The sequence below is a fragment of the Watersipora subatra genome, chromosome 8 (assembly GCF_963576615.1).
Source record: "Watersipora subatra chromosome 8, tzWatSuba1.1, whole genome shotgun sequence".
In the NCBI taxonomy this organism is placed as follows: domain Eukaryota; kingdom Metazoa; phylum Bryozoa; class Gymnolaemata; order Cheilostomatida; family Watersiporidae; genus Watersipora; species Watersipora subatra.
The window spans coordinates 48,953,676-48,979,055 of NC_088715.1; the positions used below are offsets into that span (position 1 = coordinate 48,953,676).

Consider the following 25,380-nt stretch of genomic DNA (forward strand, 5'->3'; position numbering starts at 1 on the left):
AGAAAATATATAGCTGAAACAAGATGGTGACTTTTTCAATATCCTGAAAAGTCACCATCTTGTTTCAGATGAGATCTACAGCCTGATGATTGTGTGAGTAAGAAAACGCCAGTAGCTGACATAAAAGAAGTACACTATCGAATTTTTTACTAATTAATACTGCTCCATTTTATGTTGGGCACTGTGATTTTAGCTCTAAGTAAAATAAATTTTATTGTATAAATGTGTATATATATTTATATAATATATAAATATATATATATAAGTATATATATAAATATATATTTATATATGTATTATATATGTTTTTTAAGTATGTACATATATATTTAAAAAACATTAAAATTTTGAGTGTTCTCCAAATGTAACCTTTGAAGATATCTCATTTTTCTGATTGGTTTAGTAAAATGAAAGCACAATTGCAAAAAAATTTGCATTGCGGAAACTAATAGATTCTGAGTGCAAAGAGCAGAGGCTATATATTTCAAGGTCTTCAGACTTAATTGTCCTTTATATACCATGCCTTTCTTTAGGTGCCGCATTTATAAGCATCGTGTATTTCAGTGCCTCACTCTCTCCTCTCCTCTATACACAAGAAATCTGACAATACCCTAAATGATTAAAGACATTGAATGCAATTGAATCAGCTTCCTTTTACTATTTTACCAGAAAAACACCAAATAATACATCAGTTTCTATAAAAGATGGATTACATCAAACGTTGAGAAGGTTAAGAAACTACATCTCTCTCCTATCAGTTTTATTTCTAATCATGCTTGACTAATTATATTAAGAGATACCGCAAAAAAAATATTAGCCTTATCACGGTACATCCATCAGCAATGATTAGTCCGTTGCCATGGAGATAGATTTATTTTCTTTAGGCCAATGAAATCATGGCACTAAAGTAAAACACCCTCCGGGTTAGTTAGCTAGTAGGCCTACCAGAGCAGGTGATTCTATTGAGAGATCACTATGCTGTCTGCCACATACGATCATAAATGGAGTGCAGTTGTATTTGCAGTACTTGCTTTAACTGAAGGTAAGACAACATAGTTTCATGGTTTACTCTGAGCTGTTGTACATAACTTCATTACATACTAGAATTTTATGGTGGTTTTGCGCTTTCAACAGAGCACTTTTACCCTTTTGGCAGTTTGTTAATAGACAGGCGTCTGAACAGGATGACAGCTTTGACCAGCTTGAGTAGTCTTATGGAGTTGTCTTATTTTGGTTCCAATCTTTGCCTAAGCGGGTTCAAACAATAATAGAACAGTTTTATGTGCTGGGACTGTGATAATTTTTGTTAGCCTGTAGTTCTATGTTAAAATAACTTGCATGTGTAATAAGTGTCTGCACAATTACTCTGCAATGAAGTGAAAGGGTTGGTAGTAGTGCATCTGACTACTAAGCCGAATGTCTGAGTTCGAAACCAGCGGGATGCAATCTTTTTTTGAAACATCCAGCTGTTGCGCCAGGCAGATAGACAGACAAACAGGGCTCTTACTATAGTAAAGACTACAATTTAAGTCAAGCCAATTTAATTTAAAGTCAATATTAATTCCTCTCTTAAAAGAATAGTGTAGTCCATTGATTAAAGCAAAAGTTTAAACGTACACTGCCGTTTATTTCTAGTATTTTCTGGGTCAGTACAAAAAATGGCGCATGTTAGGTATTTGGATTTCAATCATACACACTACATAAACTTAAAAAAAGAATGATAGTTCTGGCTTTCGCTTGATCACACTACAGTACATGGTAATAGAATAGGTTGGGTCCATTGGCACCAGATCACAAAATGCGTGGGGTTGAATCAACGAAATTTGTAGCCTGAGATCATTGTATATGTTTTAAATGTTTAGGCTGTGATAACCCACCCACTGCTGGTCTTATAAAACATGCTAAGTGTGTCCTAAACACTTTATTGGATTCAATTGTGAGTCTTTGATAAAGTAATTACTTTGTCAGCGACTTCGCTGAGGTTGACATAGAGAAGATAACTCCAACGTTATAAATTATTCTTTATTGATAAATCTCAAATTACCATTGTGTGTGTTTGTGGTGTAGCATGGTGTTGTGGTGGTGTGGTGCATGCATGTGTGTGCGTCTGTGTCAGTTCTCTTAAACGCATGTCTTTTCACATTTTCAGCCAATTTTATCTAAACTTCATATGCATATAGGATTTACATACAAATCCCAGGCAACACCAGGCTTAATGCTAATGTATAAAATATTTTTCATTGATATATATATATATATATGTATATATGTATATATATATATATATATATATATATATATATATATATATATATATATATCAATAACAATATATATATATCAATAACAATATATATGCATATACATTATATACATTCATTGTTTTTTTAAATTCCAGGCATATCTTTAGTTGTAGTGGTAGCTGCACAACAGATCAATGTTACTTGCTCTGCCTGCCAAGGAATAGCTGAAGATTCTTGCGATGCGACATCGTGGAATAATACCCATACCGTCTCATGCAATGGCAAGTGCGTCACAAGAAGGACTCTGTATGCTAACGGTAGGAGACAACTACTGTACAAAAGTGTTAAACATGTGGATTTAAAGATTAACTTTTAACCACAACCATGTTTTGTCAGTTTTAATATTAAAACATCCTGACAATCAGACCACGCCAAACATTAAAAAACAATTTCAGATGGTAGAAAAACACTGACACTTTCAGACAAATTTACTAAAGTTTTGTTTAAGTTCAACTTTAATACCCTGGTGTCAGGCTTGAGGCACACATTCTCCTGCATAAACTAGTAACTTGTTAAAACATTGCCACACATTCAACGCACATAGATTAAACTGTGTGGGTTAACTTTGACATATCTCTTTCATTTCAAGCCATATTATGGCAGGTTGTGACAGCTCCTGACAGGTTATGCCTTTTGATGATTCATTACTGTGTTTCTTAAAATAGATGTCCTTTTAGGAGGAAAATGATTAAAACAGTCGTGTCTGGCTGAGATTTCTTCTGTTACTCTCTAGATTTGAAACTGGTATTAGAAGGTAATGCATATATTTTTTATCACAAACCAGTGATGACAAAGTTTCCGCGGCAAATTCTTTTTGTGCTCTCTACAGGGCGCAACCTGCGCACCATCTGGAGAGGATGTGAAACGACTCTTTTTCCTGGAGTTCTTCCTAATGACTACAAAGATGCGTGTGGCTTAGGAAACTTTTTCGTAGAATGCACGCAGACATGCGAAGGAGTGCTGTGCAACATGAATAACACTGGGATCCCCAATTGCTGGTAACATATCATACATGTAGTATTATGCAAAAAGTTCCTTGGGTTTTGAAATTGTCTTCTTTATAGCTAATAATTTTGGTTGGTGTTTATAGTCCTCTGCCTATGAGAAACAAGTTTATAGACTTTCTAAAGAATCAATTCAAGTAAAATTTAAAGTTTCAATATTATTCTGTTGGATCATGGCACTTGGTAATAACCTCACTGGCCTTTTACCTATTCACCTGAATGATATTTTGTGCATTGTGAGAGTTGTTCTACTAAATACAGTGGACATACAAAAATTGTGTCAAGGCCAGCAACATATCTTGAAAACGAAATATGATTTGGTTTCATTTATTTTTTATCTAAAAATTTCGGTTCTGGAAATACAGTGTCTTTGCAAATTTTCTTTCACAGCATTTTTTTGCAACTATATCAGTACTATTTACAGCTGTTTGGTCCATATTTAAAAAAAACCGCTTTTTATAAGCCATCTTTTCTATAAGCCAAATTTTCTATAAGCCATATTTTCTATAAGCCAAATTTTCTATAAGCCATATCTTCTGTAAGCCAAATTTTCTATAAGCCATATTTTCTATAAGCCAAATTTTCTATAAGCCAAATTTTATATAAGCCAAATTTTCTATAAGCCATATTTTCTATAAGCCATATTTTATAAAAGCCATAGTTTTATAAGCCATATTTCCTAATACTAGTTATTTGAGTAACTATAGCTAGTGCTCTGGTTAGCTCGTTACTAAGATGAATATTTTAAGCAATCGAAATTTTTGATTAGCAGGTTTAATATGTATCATGCGCATAATTACTCCATATATAGCAATTTAGAGATATGGTTTAGTGGTTTTGCACGCTGGTCTGTAGACCTGTAGGTTCAGAGTTTAAATTCCGTGCAAAGTGTGTTTCTCTTTTCTATTTTTGTTTTATAACTGGGCACACAAACGATAAACAAACAAGACAAATGACAAGTACCAAGTTTATATAAATGTGCAAACTACATCTAATTTAGTAGAGGTAATAGCAGCTTCACAGAAACTACCGATCAAAGCCAAATACATAAAAAAAGGCAGCAGAAAATATTCAAGCATAATCATCCTTAGCGTGATCGATGCTGTTGATCATGTGAAATATACGTGTAAGTACCAGCTTGTCAGTTTTTTAGTTCCTAGTAGTGTTGGACCGGTATTGGGTTATCGGCTCTTACCGATACCGAGGGATTCTCGGTATCCGAGGAAACCAATCATTTTCGGTGACAGCTAGTTATCCGCGGCTGGTTTGATATGATCGGTATTTATCCGTAAAAGCCTTTCGGTAAATGGTTATACGGATATCCGGATAGACTTTTAAAACGCTTCTCTGACGAACATGCTAATCTCAGCGCGCAGTAGCGAACAAATTCAACGAAAATTTTCACGCTTACCATATCTACTATTATATTACGTTACATTGATAATGCCACCAGCCTCGAAGGTTTGTGAGTTCTCCAAAGACGGGAGGATGTATAAAAATTGAAGACTCTAACGGGACTAGACTCTAATTGGACTGCGCATAATCATGTGATTACATTACCTGATTACAATATGTGATAGCAAGATTTCTATAAACTGTTTCAGTATATTTAACAAAAAGAGCCCCTTGCCATTATCTATCTGTTCTTTATTATACTTAGCGTTTGTATCAATAACTATATTTTTTAATAGAATAAACAATAAAAACATCTATCATGAAGTTTACATTTCCATCTTTCTTTTCTTTTTTGGTTTGCTAAAACAAGGAGTATCCTTGCCGTAACAATATACTGCTGTACTAAAGAATGTTTTTTGCACAACGATAAAAGTTGTTCGAGACAGTTACGGTTTAAAGTTTAAACCATTAAACTTTAAACCATTTAAAGACACACACTGATAACCACATACCGAATGACAGTGCCGACAATACCGAACTCTCTTAGTTGGCAAAGGATACCGAAGATGGTAAATACCAAGGATACTGATACCAGGAAAACTGATAAAAAAGTGCAAGGATATCCGATCCGGCACTAAATTAGATACCGGCCCAACACTAGTTCCTGACCAGTTTCTCATTTTTAAAAGAATGAAACTATAAGTGATGAATACTCTTCAATTCACTTGAGCTGATTACAGTAGAGAGTCTGATATCATATGATTAAACAGAGCAGTGAGAGAAAACAGTATATCAGTTAAAGTTGTTCACTCACAATTAATCCTGCTTTGAGGGCAAATAGAGAAATTCACAGATCCTAACTTCAAAGGTCCTTCTGTAACATCGCACTACACAAGCAGTCAATTATCTCTATCACAATTGCTAATTTATGAGAGATGAGTGTTTGTAGATTTGTTTGATATACAAAAAAAAACAAAGTTGTTTCTTGTGAAACACTGATTTTTGCACAACTGTGAGTTGCTCGAAGAAAAAATCATGGTATTCTAAAAAAAGATCACGGTTTAAATGATTTAACTGACTTTAAATTATTTGGTTTTTTACGGTAACTCTGCTAAAAATAACAAAACCATGTGATGTTTGCATACAACCTGCTTAGCCAGGTTGATGCTGTGTATATGACTAAAAATGACTTTGAACTGGGATGCAATATTATCTGCTCATGAACCTGTTTTTCCTTAATTCACTAGACTACTTCAGTGTAGTTCAAACACTTTTACACAAGTTTTTTCTAATTTTTGTATTACTGATTACTGATTTGTATTACTGCAATAAAACACAAGCAAAATAGTTGAATGAAAAAATTAAACCATCAAAAACTTGCAAGGTTAAAAATTGTAAGCAATGTTTTTGAGAACCAGTGTTTGTTTTACACATGCAGAGCAAGGACAACATGTGATAGGAAAGTTGAATAGATTTAACCTGAATACTATCAAATGAACAAACATTAAATACAATCAAGTGCATTGAACATTTTAGCATTACGCTGCCAGACACTTCAAGTGTAATCTTTGAATTATAATTTTTATTTCTAGTGATTATTCCTGCCTTGCTCATAACAAACAATTTTTGTAGTTTTGCCGAACATGTTTACCTATAATTAGTTTATTGTAATTCTGTTTAGAAGTATAATATAACAAAAAAAGAATTTCTGAGCTAACAAAATATAGCAGTAGTCTATATTAATAAATCTCTCTTAGTCATTGCATGTCTGTCTGTCTGTCTGTTAGTCAATATATTTCTGTCTTTCTATTGATTTGTTGGTGTTTTAGATATGTATACACAATGCGTTTTTACTCTTTACATTGCTTGGCCAATTTCATCCAAATTCACATGCCAATGCTCAGTGATTTCCACCAGGCAGCTAAAATATTTTGTTTTAAAACTCTGTCTGGTTCCTGACAACGAGCATCTTAAACACCCACCTGATTAAAAACTCTAGGGTGAGCATTTACATTATTAAGAACAATTGTTCCTGATGAATGTATTCATGGATTGTTGCCATAAAAGCATTGTAGCAATTTATGTTGAAAATCAACATGCATGCCACGAGTTCCATTTATAAAATAACAGAAACTTTGGTCAGTGCCCAAATTAGTGATAGGCAAATATAAAGAATAAAGCATTATTTGTGCATTAAAAAACTGCTTGATAATAGATCAATGATGATAATGAAGTGGTAGAACGTAAAACTATTTGGGTTAATCTGATACATTGTTTGCTGATAGATCTCAGATAATTACCATGTTTCCAAAGCACAGTTCATTTGCAAGTTTTCATCATACACAAGATGAAAACAGCAAAAAACCACAAGTCAAGCGACTCGTGCTACTCAAACATTTTTACCAAAAGCTTCATGCTTGTTAAAGATGGAAGGGGCACTTACGAATGATACGTAAGAAAGTGCCATTTAAGCTGTTCCATTTTAAATATTTCTGCTCTTTAGTCATTCATATTTTAATTTAAGCAGGTTAGAACATGCCATTATGGCTTCTGACAAAGAAGTTTTTATATTATTTAAAAGAGCTTTATTGGTAATCCACAACATGCGAGTGTCTATTGAAACACTTATTGGATGATAACTTAACATGTGCACAACTCCAAATCTGCATCCTCCGTGTCATGGAAACATAATGTGTAAAGCCAAATATTCTATTGCTCTGACAGTTGGCTGTCATCTCTAGAGTACACTGCTTTTCAGAAAGTTTGCAATTGCCTTTTCTACTATTCATTATATAAATTCTTCAAAGAGTTGCAACACAAAATTCCTTGAAATAATACCTGTTTTTGTCCTTGAAGTAGTACCTGTCTCTGTGCTAACTCTACATATCACACATTGGAGTAACTGCCACTTTCTTCTTATAGTACATCATCTTCACTGGCAATATACTTTTATATAGACTTTGTCTTTCTTGCGGCTCTTTATAAGCCACTGTTCTTAATTTTATTTATAAACAAATCTGACTGAGTGAAAATAGATCAAATTGAAGCAGATAAATTACACGACAAAAAACTCGAACTTTTCTGTATTCACATGGTCGCTCAGTTCGTATTTACATGATCATTCAGTTTGTATTCACATGATCACTCAGTTCGTATTCACATTGTCACCAAGTTCATATTCACATGAACTCTTCGAAGTTTCGCAGAAAACCATCTAAATAAGTTCTGCACTATTCAATATGATTTCTTATTTGTCCTCCAGGACCTGCGGTGGAGACCACCAGTCATGTGACCTACCATCTCCTACTCACTGTGATGAAGTTATAAGTATGATATAATATATATGATACATGTATATATGATATAAGTATGATATAGCTAAACGGTTTTTCTCACAATATAAGCAGTACATGTAAAGTGATGGTATACACTTGTTATACTAAGTTTCTAGCAGGCATAAGTTATAGCATACAAATTTATATTGTTGTTGCAATATGTGAAGCTTGCAAGGAAATTTCTATGTACTTTGTGATTTCTGGTCTCAAAAAGCAATATTAAAAGATATATGGAACATTTTAACTTCCGAAAAAAAAACTTTCATATAAGTGTAGTTTATATAAAATGGTTTTAAGTAGCTTGATAGAAATTGATAAAAGTTGTAATCTATAATATTGTATATTGATTTTAACTTAAAATCAAAGAAGATAGCAGGTCACAGAGATTACTATTATATAGAGTCTTATAATAGAGATATTTTTGCTTGTGAAGAGATATAGTTAGTAAAATTACACAAGTGTGAAAAGTTAATCGATTATAAATTCTATTTAATTTGTAAGTTCGTCTGCATTGAGATACAAAATGTTGTAGCAACAACTCCAGCACCTCAAACGGCATGTGTGTCATGCACTAGTACTAAGGGAGAAATGTGTGATGTCAGAGCTTATCTCTCTCCTAACACTGTCCCATGTAATGGTCCATGTATGACTTGGAAAACTCTCCGACCTTCTGGTAAGTACCTTTTGTTTGCTTTGACTATAGAAATAACAAGTTTTATGGCTGTAGAAATATTCAGTTCACATCTACTTGTAGTTTAGTTTAAAGTTTTATAATTGCAAAAGATTTATTGTTGGCAAAAAACTGTTAACTTTACTTATTGAGAAAAGTTTAAATACCAAATTGTATATATACATATATTTTTAAATCTATGTGTTTGTCTGTTATATGTCGAGTTTATAGCAATTGGCTTTACCAAATTGTATATATATACATATATTTTTAAATCTATGGGTTTGTTTGTCTGTCTGTCATATGTCTGGTTTATAGCAATTGTTTAAGATAAGCATGCTTGAAGCACTTGAACTACTTGAAGCAACCTACCTGAAACGCACCCAGACTTCCTCACAAACAACACTCGCAGTCCAATGTGCAGTGAGACATTATGATGTGTAACAATTATAAGCATAATTATTCCAAACTATGGCAGTTTGGCAGCTTAGTGGCAGTGCATTTAGCTTAACATCTATTAATCAAATGTATGAGTTTGATTCCGGTGGCATGCAATCTTTTCTTATGAACAGAAGGATAAACATTGCTTTTATTATGGTAAAGGTTTAGACTAACTTCAGTTACTCAAATTTATACAATTCATGTATTTATATTTATATTCATTAATTCATATAATTTCATAAGTTACCCTAAAACTACTTGTACATGTATAATCACTCTAAGTATGCTTACTACTCTAGTCTTTATTATAATTAGAGTAGTGTTCGTCTGTCTGTTCGTCTGTCTGTAGCCACAGCTGAAGGCTGTGAAAAATATTGCATCGTGTAGCAGCCTACCAATTTTCCACCTAAGGCAATATCTGTTTTCTAACATACTAGAATAAACATACCCATTCTTACTGTCTGAGCTTTATCGACACACCTGACAATCTCTCACGGCATACCAGACTTCAGGGCTTTCACTAGAAGCTGATAAAAAGGAAATCATTTTTTTTGGGCTAAACTTGGAATATTTCAAACAACTTTTAAGCTTTTTGTGCTTTATTTTAGAGCTATGATACTGATTTGTAGTTGATTAAATGATTATGCTTGCTTTTAAGTGAATGCGAGTAGTATTTGTTAAGTGCTTGTTTCTAACTGATACCAATATTGCTTTACAGTATGTCAGCTTTGACATAGTCAGCATTTGCTTCTCAAAGACTTGTTCGAATTAACGCTTTTTCTGGCTTTTATTTGCTGTTTATTTTGATCGTGATTTCCAAGGCTAAGTTATTGATGTGTATCAAAGCATGTTTAGTTCCTCTTATTCTTGAACTCTCAAATTGACTTTGTTTCCTAAACAGATAGGACATTGCTAAAAGTCCAGAGAGGCTGCGCAGAAACATTGCTCCCGCCATCACTAGAAACAAATGCCTTAGACACCTGTGTTGATTTGTCAAATGCCACAGAATGCACTTCTATTTGCGAAGGTCGACTGTGTAACAAGTACCTCTCTGGCTTCACTGAATGCTGGTAAGATAATTTTACACCCGTAAAATCTAAGACTAAAATGGCAGCCATAATCAGAAAAGTTTTCTTTCCATTTTCAGCTAAGGGCTGAAATTCATACATTTTATATAGACAAACTACTGAGTGGAATGTTTTATAAAATGCTCCTTCAGCATTCTGTTTATTTTGCTATTGTCCAAAAACGTGTGTCAATCAGGAGTTGCTTACCTAATGTACTGTATATAAAGAAGGCATTTGACATGTGCTAAAATTTGGGCCCACTAGCAGCATGCTCCTATTCAAATAAGTAAAATATTGCTCTTGTAAAGGAAACTGTCTGCTCCTTTAAGCCTGGTTCCCATATACGTCGCAAAGCACCGGCGACAGCACCGCAGACTATTAGCGGTAAAATGGGAACCTATGCGCCGGGCCCCGCCGAGGACTGCCGGTAGTTGCTGGCAGCATCGCAATAGGTTAGCGCTGTTCAAATTTCGTAAAAGGCGGCAGGCAAAATCTTCCCAAAATGCACTGCACGGGTGAAGGTCACAATTATAGAAACGGCATGGCGAGCGAAAATTTTATTTGATTACGCGATTATGTTTAGCGATGCAGCTTATATGTGAACATATGCCGCCGAACCTAACGTCGCAAGCGTTTTGCTGCGCAAGTTACCGCAGGAGTATCACAATCGATATGGGAACCAGGCTTATCTTTCCACAAGAAATTCAAGCAACTAATAAACACACTGAGTGTTTAGTAACTAGAGAACACATATTCCAGCCCAAATATATGTAAAGACATGAACTCAGATGCGTGTGCATCAAAAGACAATCATGCAGAGAGCCGGCATTTGCTCTGCTGTAACGATGGTGTTTTCCTTCTTTTATACAATTGCCTTTTGCTAGGCTTTGCCCACTTATTTATTTATTGATTGCTCGAACTTCTGTTTGCTTAGTCAATCAATTGAGTTTACTCATCGGAGGCCAAGCCTTTTCCAATGACAGGAAAGCTTGGTGACCATGGTGACCGGGGAGAGGAGGTCAGTCCCTTCTGCTCTGACCACAGAAGGCTTTCTGCCGCAACCCACTTATTGCTGTTCAGTTTAAAATCCAGTTTTACTGACAAGAGTGTATCATTTCTGTTTGTAGCCAGAGCTGAAAGACCACATATCTCAAACAAAAAATTACCACAAACAGTGACTTTATGCTATTGCAACAAAAAATAAAATAAAGTGTATTGATCCATAATGTCTCACCTTTATGAGATATTGTTTGCACACAAAAGCTCTCGCAAATATGAACAGTCTATGCTTGTTCGCAAAACAGACCTCATACATGTAGTTGATCTTTGAGGAATCGCCCACACACACCTTTATGATAAGAATAGCAGTATATGTTTTGTATCTATGTAGCTTTTTGGACCTCATCTAGGTGAAAGTTTGAGTTGAATGTGTTTAACCATGAGTTGTAGTTGCACCCTCAGTAATACTGAGTTAGTTTTAGATTTTCATAGTAACTATACTGCAGAACTTTTACAATAGCTATTTATTGAAAAATTGAGCTTTTCAGAGAAAAGGTTAATATTGGTAAATTGGCAAAAAGATATTAGCTGATTATTATTTGCTTCTACACTGCTATGTGAACACTATAGTAATTAAAGGAAGAAACAGTGGTTCCAGTTATTAAGTTCTAAAAGGAAACAACTCCTAAACTATTCATCTTTTTTCAAATTGCTATACTCCACCAAAAAATCTTATAGATTTGCACAGTTCATTTAGTGTGGGCGTATGTGTGTGCTTGCAGGACAGAGGAGGGCATAAAGAAACCTGAATGTATAGCTGCCGATTCAGATCAAGGTAACTCTATTTTAATAGCTGAATTATAATAAAGAGTCCAAAGCATAGACATCGGTCTTACTATTTATTCAAAGCTCAAAAGAGCTAGTAGACCTACAGAGTACCTTAAAATTGTTGCATATTCCAACTTCTGATAATTTACAAGGGTTAAAAAAAACTTTTTTTTTCTGATCTGTTGTTGTCTGTAGCATGCAAATATTCAAGGTTTTATAATTTATATTGACAACTCACCTACAGTGAATTCTACATTGTTGACACAGTAGTGTTATATAACCAGATGATCACAATAATAAAATGACAACAAGCTATTTTCTCTTAACTTTATTACATTAAACGATATTGACAAAAGCAAATCAAACCGTGTAAAAAAAATATTAACTTAGAAATTCAGTGGTATCTACGGTAAAAATAAATTCCTTTGGTATAAGGATGTTCTAGATATAGGGCAGGTAAGGTGTTTATGTCTGGGTGTCATTGACTTTCATTTGTTGTATTTAGCTATGAAGTGGATGGCTATTAGCCTGTATGTGTACATTAGACAGCAGAGATTTAGAAATGCCGAATTGATGGTCATAATTTTTTGTATGATGTACATGTATAATTGCTCTATTGAATACATTTGTAATCAGTTTCACCACAGTCTTACATACTTATGACACCTTTAAAATTTGAGATTTTAAAATTAAACTCATGTTGCTTCTCTCTTGTTAATTAAATTGTATTTCAAACAGTTTAATGATTTTCCTTATATTAGCCAGTTTTAACACTTTTTGTTTTAATGTTCCAAGGACTTGATTGATAATTAATGTAGCAGGTTGTCGAAGCAAAGTGCATGGACTGAGCTAAAAATTGAAGGGCTTTTGTGACTCCATATCATAGTCAAAATAAGAAACTTTCAAAATATTCTTGACAGCTTACAATTGAGACGCTAAACTTATCCTATTTACTGTTCACACAAAAATTCAATTTGATGTAGGTCACTAACATCACAATCATCTACAGGTAAATATGACTTCCACCGTCATATTTACCCTTTATATATTTGAAAAAAGTTTTGTTACGAATGCTGCAAATGACTGATACATTGTTGAAAACTGTCTTCTATCAGTTGTTTTTGTATGAATATAAAGAAATGCATTATTTGCAATTTATTTGGACATGGAGAGACTGGTTTATTGTGTTACTACTAGCCGAACGCCCAGTGATGCACGGGTCATACAATAATTCCTTAATGAATTTGAATAACTTACCTTGCAATCTGGCAGTCTGAAACTTCACTAAACTTGTAGCAGTGTTTGAAGCCAGCTTAATAATTATTGTTACATTATGCATAACTATCAACTGCGCTAGTTAATACCTCCAAACACCTTAATCATCAGTATGTTAACCGATGTAATGAATGTCATCACAGTCATTCATCACGGTGGTTAGTTGAATGCTTGTAGTGTAGTGGTTCAGGTCATTGATTTTTTGACCTAAAGAATCCGAGATCGAATCCTCGGTGAAGTGGATTTTTCATTGCTAGGTTTTAATTGCTATAGCTGGACACATTGTCTGACAAAAAAACCAAAAGGCTAACACTGGTCTATATATATAGATGTAGTTCTATATATACACTATGTTTCCATGATGCGCAGTGCTTCGGAGTTGCGCCCCCTCCGAATCATGGAAACGGCGTCTTCGCACTGAAATCACTGTGCACTGATCAGTGCGCAGCCTGTGCAAATTCGCAGCAAGAAAACAGCAATTGCGCAGTGGCTGCGCATAGCTCTCATGCCGTGGAGATGGATTCTTTGAGGGCTATAAACTAGTGCATAGGTTGTCCTGCTAATCTTGTTTTTTTTCTATTCTTCCGATCTTCTTTCACCTAAATTTAATCATGGTCTACATTCACGAGGATGATGAGGTGATTACTTTCCTGGACTTTGTTATCGATGCCAACACTTTTTGAAAAATAGGTGGCAAGTCCTAAATTAACGTTTAAATAATATATTATTTAAAAAATACTTATTAAAAATATATTACTTTGTAAAAATTGTGTTAAGGTTTGTAAAACCTTGTGAATGTGTATTGTAAATACAAATATAATGATGACAGAAGCATAAAAAGACCGTTTCTGACGTTCGGTATCCATGACCGATTCAATTTCTCCATCAGGCGATTCGATTTATACAATTTCTCTTTTCTGGCTAATTTGCTGAAAACTACTGCGCAGAATGGAAACGTACAATCCCCTCGACTTCGGAGGAGGCTGAATTGCAGTACTGCGCACCATGGAAACATAGTGATAAAGATATAGCTTTGATTATTGTGCAAAATATATCAGTTGCTTTTTTAAATTTTCAACTATATGGAAGAAATTTTGTCTCATAAGAAACTAAAACATAATAATAAATGTAAAATCGGTTTCATGTTGCAATTAATATTTTGGATTCAGTTTGTGTTTCTTCTTATATCAACTGGCTCTTTCAAACATGTTAAAAATATGGATGACTAGCAATATATTGTTGAAAATGAGTTTATACAATTTTTTGTAGATATTATCAAAAGGTATCGGTATTTTTGAAAGTTGTGATTGTTTTTTATGTCTATAATGATCTGACTGTCAGAATGTTTGAAGATAAAAATCGGCAAACCTTGATCACAATTAAAATGCTCAGATCAAGCGAAAGTGTGATTATGAAACTTATAGTTGCGAAGATACCGACAGAATAAAAACGCTTAGCGCTGCAACACAATAGTCGATATCCACTATCGCAATGATAACAAATAGTAACATCAATTGGCACATATTTTTCTTCTGAGCATTTTAGTCGCAATCCAGTTTTCTATATTTTCATTTTGAAACATTCTGACAATCAAATAACCTCGAGCATCAATAACAATCAAAAATGATAAAAATTACCGATGCTTTCTGATAAAATTTACAAAATTTCATTGTAGATGTAGATTAGTTCCTCAACGTAACATCCAGTAATTAACAAACTCTCGTTTTATTGAATAGAGAAAATACCTGCAGGAACAATCATAAACTGCACTGCTTGTCAAGGTGTAGCAGGTGACCCATGTGATGTAAGCCCTTCTGAACTGCCACACACAGTGTCTTGTGAAGGAGACTGCATTGCCAGACGGACTCTTTACGCTAACGGTAAGCATGAGGAAAAGAGCCAAGGCATGAATATGTTCAGAAAGTGATCGATTAGATTTTGCTAATGGTACAGACACCAGCAAAAAATATTGAGAGTATAAAATTACTATAAAATATTGCTCCAAATAAAACATATTTGTTGGAATGCTGAACTAGTTGAACTGTTACTGCTGTTAATATTAGTTGGAATTTATTACAAGAATTATTTTGAAATGAAAAAATATACATTGTATCATAGCTTTGTTAAAGAATTTTTACAAAACCGATTTATCATTTTTCTATTGTAAATGCTACTAATATCTAGTACAGAAAATATATATTGAAACATAAAAATAGTGAATTATAACCAGCATTTCAAGTTTTCGCAACCAAGTTAAAACTTACTCCATCTTGTTGTCCCTTTGTCATGAATTTACCTACTAAACAACTTAATTTCTTTGAACCAAAAATATAGGCAATCAAAATAGCAAGTTTCTGACTTTTTGAATTACGTCGTGTAATGTGTAGCGTTACACTACTTATGGTATGAACGGTTGCTAACACAGTGTCTGAACAACAAATCATGCTCATAAATGTGTTTTGTTTTATCTAAATTTCTAAAATTAAAGTCAAGGCAAATGTTAAATTCAACATTTTTTAAAACATGTGTAGTTGTTGTTAGCAAAGTAGAAATAAATTTGTAGAATTATAATCCTCAAAAATGTTATGCATTGATATTATGGAAGGTTGTTTTTATGTATCTGTACATTCTATAAATATTAGATAGCTTATAAAGCAAGCTTTACAATCAAATTCACACTTTATACAATTATGAAATATTTGACTTAACATTTATGTTTAAATTAATCTGAACAAAGTAAACCATTGTCGTTATCAATTCCTAAATGTTATCTAAACATGTATTTTTTGTAAAACAACACACTAGGCAAAGAAATCGATTCCATCAATTAATCTAATTGTGATATAACGGAACAATTTCTTAAGCAGTCAGGTTCTTTCACTTATTTTACTAAGAAGTACTAAAATTTTAGATATTCATTAAATAAATTAGCATATTTCTGTATAAATTTTGCAGGTAGAACATTGCGATCCATTTGGCGAGGATGTGAATCAACCCTGTTTCCTTTGGTACTTCCTAGTGACTTCAAAAACACCTGCAAAGCTGGAAATTTCTTTGTTGAGTGCACTGATAGCTGCAGGAGTAGAAACAGATGTAACCAAAATACAACTGGAATACCCAGCTGCTGGTAAGATTATGATGACTGCTAGCTATCAACGTTCCAGTTATGATTGGGTTTGCAACCATCTAATAGTTTGAAGCGTAATCCTGTACAGTGGTAAGAAAAATGAATGGACCACTCTATAAAACTTTATAATTGCTACTGTTCAGCACTCGAGGAGATTAAATCCCTCCTTAAACTTTTTTTGTTGAGTAAAACAATACAAAGTGTACGACAAAAGAAAGGCTAAAATGAGTAGAACTTGATAAAATGAAATTTAGCTTGAAACAACCGTGCTGTATAAGTTTTAGAGAGAGTCAAAGTTAGCAACTATTTATAACACCCTCACTACTTTTGACTAAATTTAGACCAGTATTTTATTTGCATTAAAACTTAGAGCAGTAATCTTACTCAGATCAAAGACATTGCGTAAAACAATCCTTGTGTCATTATGTTTTGTTGAATAGAAACATTTGTCTTTGAAGTTGCTAACTTGCTATAAAAGTAAACTCAGTTTTTGTGCTAGCAATTAGCACAAGTCTGCATTTTAAGTAGCAAACTACTTCAAATGTATTTTAATTACATATCTAGATAGAGGAGACTTAGAGCTTTATTTTGATATGTAATAAGTGCAATTTTAAAAAATTGGCTAGCAACCATGACACCGTGTTTATTGAAACTGGTCAAAATTTTAGAACCATTCGTTTATTTTTACACCATTGCATATACAAGCAGGTCTTTTTATCTTAAAAAGCATTAAAAATTCGCTATCAGCTATGAAAACACCTGGAATAACAAAATTCCTTTTGAACTGATTATCATATTGAAGCGGTGAGATTGCAGAACTCGATGAAAAACAAAAATGAGTTTGAACAAATAGTTCTTTTTAACACTCTTCTAAAGAAGTGATGCTTTCGACGTAACTGAAGGAACATAATGGTTGATGTACACCGAGTCTGATAGAGTGTGTATGTTTGTTATGATTAGAAAAGTAATTAGTTTTAGTGGAAAGTTCTTGTTACTGAGAATAAGTCTTTTACCTTTTCTATTTTTGTTTTTTTCATAAGCAAGAATTTAAATCAGCGTTGTTAAAAACTAATGTAAGGTTAGTAGCAAATTTCCATTTGTTTGCTGAGCAAAAGGGCTTTTGGTATTTCGGCAAAATCTCAAGAAACAATAATCCAAACAACTGGAAGATCTGTAGTTAGGCTAAAAACATACTACAAGGAAAGTGAAAAATTTTTCGCAAATCTATATAAACCACAAAAGCAAAAGATGAAGCACAACTACACTACCAAACTTACTGGCGAGCAGGGTCAGGTTTGGAAAACAATTCCCTGAATTATTTCAAACCTTCTCAGGCTTCAGAAAGTTAAACTTTCATCTTGGACCAATAATACTAGAAACTGGTTCACACTATATCACCGTATGACAGCATTTTACTTGTAGCCTTCATCATCGATTTTGGGAAGCGTAAAACGGATACGCCAGGAAGGTTTGCAGCTGTCAAACTTTATCGATATTTTGCCGACCGTCGACAACTGCCTGCCTGTACAACGTGAACCATTTCGGCGATTGTAATTCGCGATCGCTGATAGCGTGTTTATTTATTTCGATTCATGGTAGTGGCTGTGTGACTAGTATTCATGGTAGTGGCTGTGTGACTAGTATTCATGGTAGTGGCTGTGTGACTAGTATTCATGGTAGTGGCTGTGTGACTAGTATTCATGGTAGTGGCTGTGTGACTAGTATTCATGGTAGTGGCTGTGTGACTAGTATTTGATTCAAGCATGTGAAAAAAAGAGATCTTTTCATGAAAAATAAAAAATAACAATGATAAAACTGTGTCACAGAGTATTTGCTGATGTAAACAGGGATGACTTTGAGATCATGTGAACATTTTTATCATCAATGATCACCAAAGTATTGTGGCATCAACTCCTAGAGATATGATGATATAGTATGAACCAGCCTTGAACACTTGAGAGCTGTAGTTTAAAACTCAGCTTAATTATAGGACAAACTAAAGCAAATTGTAATGACAAACAACGTTTTAGATACTTTCAAAAGTGTGCGGCAAAATTTATCTATCATTTAAAGGGTGGGTTCCTAATAAGCAACCCTTGAGGCATTCATAAACTTGGAGCTTTCTTTTTTTTGTAGCATTTTAATGAGCCGCAAATATAATGTTAATTAATTTATCAATTAGAGGAAGGTTCACAGACTAAGGTAATAGTTTTTGAAGCTACTAAACATTTCTGCACTACAGTAGATGATCAGCTACCATAGCCTAAAAACATTAACTATACAAAAACCTCAGACCAAAGATTCTCATGCAATGCAAGGCATACACTCATCCTTTGTCAAATATGCTTTTACCTCTCAGTTAGTTTGTTTAATCACACACCCCAAAGCTAACAAAGTACTTCTATTAATAATAATTCGCCAAAACAATTTATAACAATATTTATAACAAATGCTATAAGCACACCAACTCTGGGTATAACCTCAAAATATATGTTGTTTTATAGCATCACTGTTAATTTTAAAAGAAATCTAAAAGAAATAAATATTGAAATTTAAAAGAAATCTATATAGCATATTTTTTACATACATTTGCACGAATCTACACGTAAGTTTCTAATTTTCTTAAAAGTTTAGCAACTGGCTTAACATCTATGTTTGAATTTATGGATCTAGATTGTTATGAGTGTGCATTTAGGTCATGTCTTGGAGATCCTCAACCGTGCAACAGAGAGAAGCCATCAAACTGTGATAGCCTTTTATCAGGTAAGTACATTTGACATCAGTCCCATAAATAGTTTCAGACATTCACCTTCTTTCCCGTTGATTCCTGGCAAAAACAATCAAGTTGGACTTACTAACAAAGTATTTTATCACAATTTTATAATGCAGAGCAAGATCTGAGATGTTCTTAGAATTCAATAATATATTTACATAAATGAAAGTTTAACAGAAGGCTATTTGGCAGTATAATTTTTTTAACTTTTGTTACTTGAAACTGTAAGAAATTTAATTAACGTACTATTGTTTTGCATTTTAAGTAAGAAAATACCAGTGCCTAACGGTTACCGTAGTGGTAAAGGTCACCACGGTGAATACGCTTTTTTGATAATGTGTTCAAAATCAATCAAAATAAATCACATTCCCCCAATTTCTATAAATCGTTCCTGTTCATCCATTCATTGAATGAACTTGAATTTGCATTTACAGAAATTTTAAAATGCTTTGATTAACTCTGATCTGTAGAAGCGCCCACTGAGCGGCCTCTACAACGAATCCAATGTGTCTCGTGTAATGGTGCAAAAGGGAGCGAATGTGACACATCACCGTATAAGACAGCTGATAGCACATCTTGTAACAGCAGCTGCGTGACAAAGAGAATCTTAGATGGAACTAGTAAGTAAAATACTTTAAGGAGTTGTTCCATCGGAGGGGGGTGGGGGGGACCTTGCAAATATTCCATACCTCATTGTTTGTACACCATTTGCACATACTATGTTTCAATTTGAATGATAATCTTTTTTATGTTAAAACCTATGTATAAATGATATATGAGCATCAAGCTATACATTATTAGGTAAGTCTTTTCTTGTTGAGGAGACAACTTCTAAAATTGTTTGATATTTGTTTTCATTTTACCTTGCATGGGCTGCAAAAGAGGCCACACTAATTTTTAATATCATCCTATATACCCTTTGCACAATATGATGACTCAGGCCAGCCAAAGCAGTCTGTTTAAAGATAAACATGTAATAAAACAGTTAATTGTAGTACGGTTGTATATGTCGAGAAGTTAAGTGGATGTAGGTGAGATTTTGATATATAGAGGCGTGAAGTTGTTGAGGTGAGAAAGCATGGAAGCATAGAAGTGTGAAGGCGTTGGAAAGTTTAGACGCGGAAACGTGACGTTAGGACATTGATATGCATGAAAAGAAATAGCAAATGTACATGCAGGTGTGAGGTTGTAGTTGGGTTGCATGTTTGGAATAGTTGGAGTGTCAAGTATCTACTATTATGTAGATAGTTGATGCCTCAACTAACAAATGTACTACTAGGTAGTAGATAGTCAAAGTATCAACTATCAACTATGCATAGCTGGTAGTTGAAGTTATAGTTAAAGTATCAACTATTTAATAGTTAAAGTACAACTATAGTTAGACCAACTAATAGTTGTACTAACATGCTTTATTAATTTGAACCAGTTTCACATACTTCTTCATTGCAGCATTTGATTTTTATGAATGCTATTACCTTTGCTGTTTAGTGCTGTGAGATCATCAGGCATTCAAATAAAGCGCAGACATTGCCAATTATTGGCACAATAATTCTAACATCTTAAAATATAAATAATTGGTGCAGCTAGTAGCATGCTGAGTGGTGATGCAGAACATCATTGGCTCAAATCTTGTTTAAAACAATGCTTTCCCAAACTGAGGCGACGTCTTCAGATTGATGAACATAATGACTTTTATTAAGATTACAAGGTAAGAGAATCTAGAGATCTTTTTAGTTGCAAGTGAGTTATACATCAGTAATGTTATGGAAACGCATAGTAATTTGAAAATCCATTCAAATTTTTTTGAACGAGAGCTTATTTTTCTATCACATCATATACAAAAAATAAATGAACGGTTTGTTACGCAATGGCATGATATTATCATCAACAAGTAAACATGATTAAAATAGGTATAAAACAGTTGTTCGAAGATATGGCAGTTATTTTTACCACAATAGTTTTTTTATACAATTTCAAAATAATTAAAAAGTTTTTAAAGGCGCTTTAAAAGCAGAATATGCGTGGAAACATTTTTGAATCACATATATTTTATAATCACTAGTACGTTTTTGAGTCCAATGCATTGTGAGAGATCATCATTAGTAGCCAGTATGATTATTTCATTAGATGATATGGCAGCTGAGTGGTGTAGTGGCAATATGCTTGCCTTTGATTCGAATGCCACAGGTTTGATACCCATGTGATGCAATTTTTTTGTGCTCTTAGCGAGGCTTCAGACAGACAGGCAGACAGATGGTTAAAGCTATTATTATAATAACGGCTTATAAAAACTCATGTTTGTTGTTTCGGCTAACATATAAAATTAAAAACAAATATATAATATTGTTGCCGTTTTTTGGTATCTTAGAATTTTAAAATAAGTTTAAATTTAACATTTTTATACTTGTAGGCAGAGAGACGTTACTAGTATATAGAGGGTGTGAGGATGATGTATCTACTGGCTCTGATAAGTTGGACAGTTGTATTGAAACACCAGATAACAAAACAAGCTGCATGGAAGGGTGCTACACCTCCTTTTGTAACAAGTACACGACTGGCTTCTCTGGGTGCTGGTAAGTGTATTCTAGTGACAGATGACAACAAAAACATATGGCAAGGTGCTACGCATCCTTCTGTAACAAGTACTTAACCCTTTGACCATTTATAAGCCCCCCAAAAACAACCGAAACTCATGTAATTTATTTTCGAAATTTCAATAAAATCGATATTTTATGAACATGCAGAGCTCAAATCTTAAACTTATTTCTATGAACATAAATTTTTGTACATATACATTCATTCATATATGTACTACTCAAAAAATACAACCATGAGCAATTGTCCCTGTATAAAATGCTTGGAAGCATTTTTTTCGGTAGAGTCAAATGCTATAACGTAGCCGTGCGAGCCACATAACGATCGTTTTCTCTGTATATTACACGTATATTAAAAGACCAAAGAAGTTTACATCACTTCTATCATTTGAATTATCTTTATTCTGATCAGACAAAAATTCACTAACGATCGCAGGATCAAGAAATCTTTTATTTTACCGTTTAGAAAGTCGAGCCGATGTTGACTGGTTTTTCTTTCTTTTATTCTTTTCCAAGGAGGCGCGACTTGTTTAGCTTTTAACACAAAGCAATGCCTCTCAGATAATCGTTTCATATTGTAAATCATCGACCGATATCTTGTTGATGATATTTAAAACTTACATGTACTAGTGTTCATATCCTTTGTTTAACGCTACTAGGCGACAGCTTTATAAACGTCTACCGAAATAGACATAAATGTCGTTTCCCCATGCAACCGATAAACGACATTCTGGTCGTTTCCCCTGCCAAAGGGGAAGCTAATGTTTCAGCTTCTATAATTTTTGAGTTATTAATTTTTTGTATGAACAAAATTTACAGTTCATTAAATACGTATAGTATTTAAATCGTATAGAATTAAATCATATAGTAGTTTTAGCGTTTCTTTGAACGCTAGTTCTATACAAATTCACAGGACAAATGAAGGACATCTAGTACACGCCTGTCACACAACCACAACTACAGAGCAAAGCTCTCTTATAAACCCTTCTCGAATAACCACCACCAAAGCGTATTCCATACAAGACGCCTCAGGAGGAGACAATTACAGAGGAGAATGGAGACCAACAGGTACAGAAAAAACCATAACACTGTTATGCATTCAGATATAATATTATGTATTAAGATTATGCCTCACTTTTTATGAAATAGTCATATGTTGGTTTGTTTTCTCTTTTGGTAGATGTACCAGGCACAGAAAATGGCACGGAATTAGACTCTACCAATTCAACGAGAGATGAAAAACCATATGGAGATTGGGAAATTCCTTCCTTTCGAAGAAATGGATCTAGCAAGATGACTGCATCAATCTGTTTAATTTTTTTTAGTACTCTAAAGATGATGCTAGAATCACTAGAACAGAACACTAACAGAAATTAAACGCCTACTTGTTCTTTGGTTTTGGGAAGAAGAAAGGTTGTCACAAATACACTAATAGGAATAACATTCAACTCCTACCTGATGTATAAGTATGAAATCTCTTGAATAGGGGTTTTCTCAATTTCTTATCGATACACAAGTATATTATACAGGACTTTGAGAGACAGTCCCTTATTATAATGCCTTTTTACTGGAAGTTAAGCTATTTAAATAGGGAGCATTATCCTTTGCTCTATACATGTAGACTGAAATCAGAAATTTGATCACCCTTAAAAGGGTACCTTATTTTTAAATGTAGCAAGCACTTTTGAACCCATAATTCTTTGACTTAAAAGAACTGATGTAGCTAATAATTTTACTTTCTAGAAGTTACCAGTCACACGCGTGAGTGCTTGCAGTATTTAATAACTTATTTATTATTCGGAATAAAACTTGAAATGTTTCATTATTTATCTTTGTTTGTAATAATTACATGTATAAACTGTCACGCTCATACTAGCACCTTCTCTGGTTTCCTTTAAGCTCTCAATCCACACTGCCTATATCTTAGCCAGCTTTTTTGATAAAAAAGGTGGTTGGTTTACTGCAGCCAAACAAAAAGATTATACCATATAATGATGTGAGCTAAAAAAATGCTACATAGCATAATAGAAATAATCTTTGCTATAATAAGAACAGTGTTTGTCTGTCTGTCTGTGTGTCTGTCTGAAGCCCCGCCTAAGAGAGCATACAAAAAGAAATCCCTTGCATCCCTTGCATGGATATTTAACTCATGGCTTTTGATGCAAAGGCAAACTACACCAATCATGTGCCTTACCTCTATATGGGATAATTCTCCATATACTGGTTACTCATGATGATCTCTCACGGTGCATGAGACTAACCAGCGTACTAGTCTAACATATATTAGAAAATATGAAATCTTACATATACAAGCAACAAATAGATGATGTATGTATCATAAATCATCTAATAAAATATAATACAATTTTATATATTAACATAACGTATTGTGTATTATATTCTAGTGAAATACAACACTATTCAATAAATTGGTAATACTCTATATATAATACAACCATGTAGCATAAATTATAGAGTGGCAAAATGTAATTTAATGGAAAATAATATATTGTGATATAATATTATATAGTTTATTATGATGTAAAATAGTATAATATAAAGTTTAATGATATAATATATCATAACGTAACATGTTTTAATATTATAGTTCAACACGAGATAACATAATGCGCTATACTATAAGGTTATATAGGGTAACTTCATGTACTGTAGTTTAATCTGATATACTTTAATGTGTTGCAATGTAATAAAATGCATTTTAATATAGTACCGGTAAAATAGCAGGTGTACGCTAGAGTGCTGTGACTAGGGTCATGGTTGTCGACCTCCTGGTCAAAACGGTCACAGAACCAAGCGTTCCGGCTTCAGGAGAAAGTTTGGCCACCGTGGAAAACGTCCCGAGAAAACCGATTGGAAAACCGAACGCAAAATAAAGATAACAGTGGGCGGAGCCTAAAAAGAAGTATGCATATATAAGGAGCAAGATTCTATTACTTTGGTAGAGCTGTACACACGCACTCTCTGCATGTTTGAATGTGATTCTTTGATTGTCACACATGTAATCTTATGTATGCTTAATTATTAAATATGTATATATACATATTGAATAAACATTTTAAATTATTATAACTAATAATTAAGTTATTATAATTATTAATTTTATTATACAAGTATATATAGATATATAGATATATATATATATATATGTATATATATATGTATATATATATATACATATATATACATATATACATATATATATATGCATATATGTATATATATACATATATACATATATATATATACATATATGTATATATATATACATATATGTATACATATATATATACATATATATATATATATATATATATATATATACATGTATGTATATATGTATATATATACATATATATATATATATACATGTATATATATATATATATATATGTATATATATAAAGTGTTTCCTCACCCCGGATACCCCGTATGGGTGGTAAATTTTGCTCTAACTCGGGTCTCCTACCAGAGACCTGGGAGTTTGAGCACTCGCCTCAAGATCTTAGCTGTTCCCAATAGCGCACTTTTCTGCAACTCACCTGAGTTGA

General features: G+C 33.4%; 1 protein-coding gene across 1 annotated transcript; it reads left to right on the top strand.

Annotated features, from left to right (window-relative positions):
- Positions 1–933: 933 nt before the first annotated feature.
- On the top strand, positions 934–23,627 carry LOC137402187 (uncharacterized). Its single transcript, XM_068088669.1, has 14 exons — positions 934–1,042; positions 2,411–2,560; positions 3,133–3,301; positions 7,965–8,029; positions 8,570–8,710; positions 10,050–10,218; positions 11,997–12,049; positions 15,054–15,197; positions 16,273–16,444; positions 19,140–19,207; positions 19,688–19,837; positions 21,628–21,790; positions 22,725–22,879; positions 22,992–23,627. Exons 1-14 carry the CDS (start codon positions 976–978, stop codon positions 23,186–23,188), a joined length of 1,863 nt encoding a protein of 620 aa, XP_067944770.1. The 5' UTR covers positions 934–975; the 3' UTR covers positions 23,189–23,627.
- Positions 23,628–25,380: the final 1,753 nt, after the last annotated feature.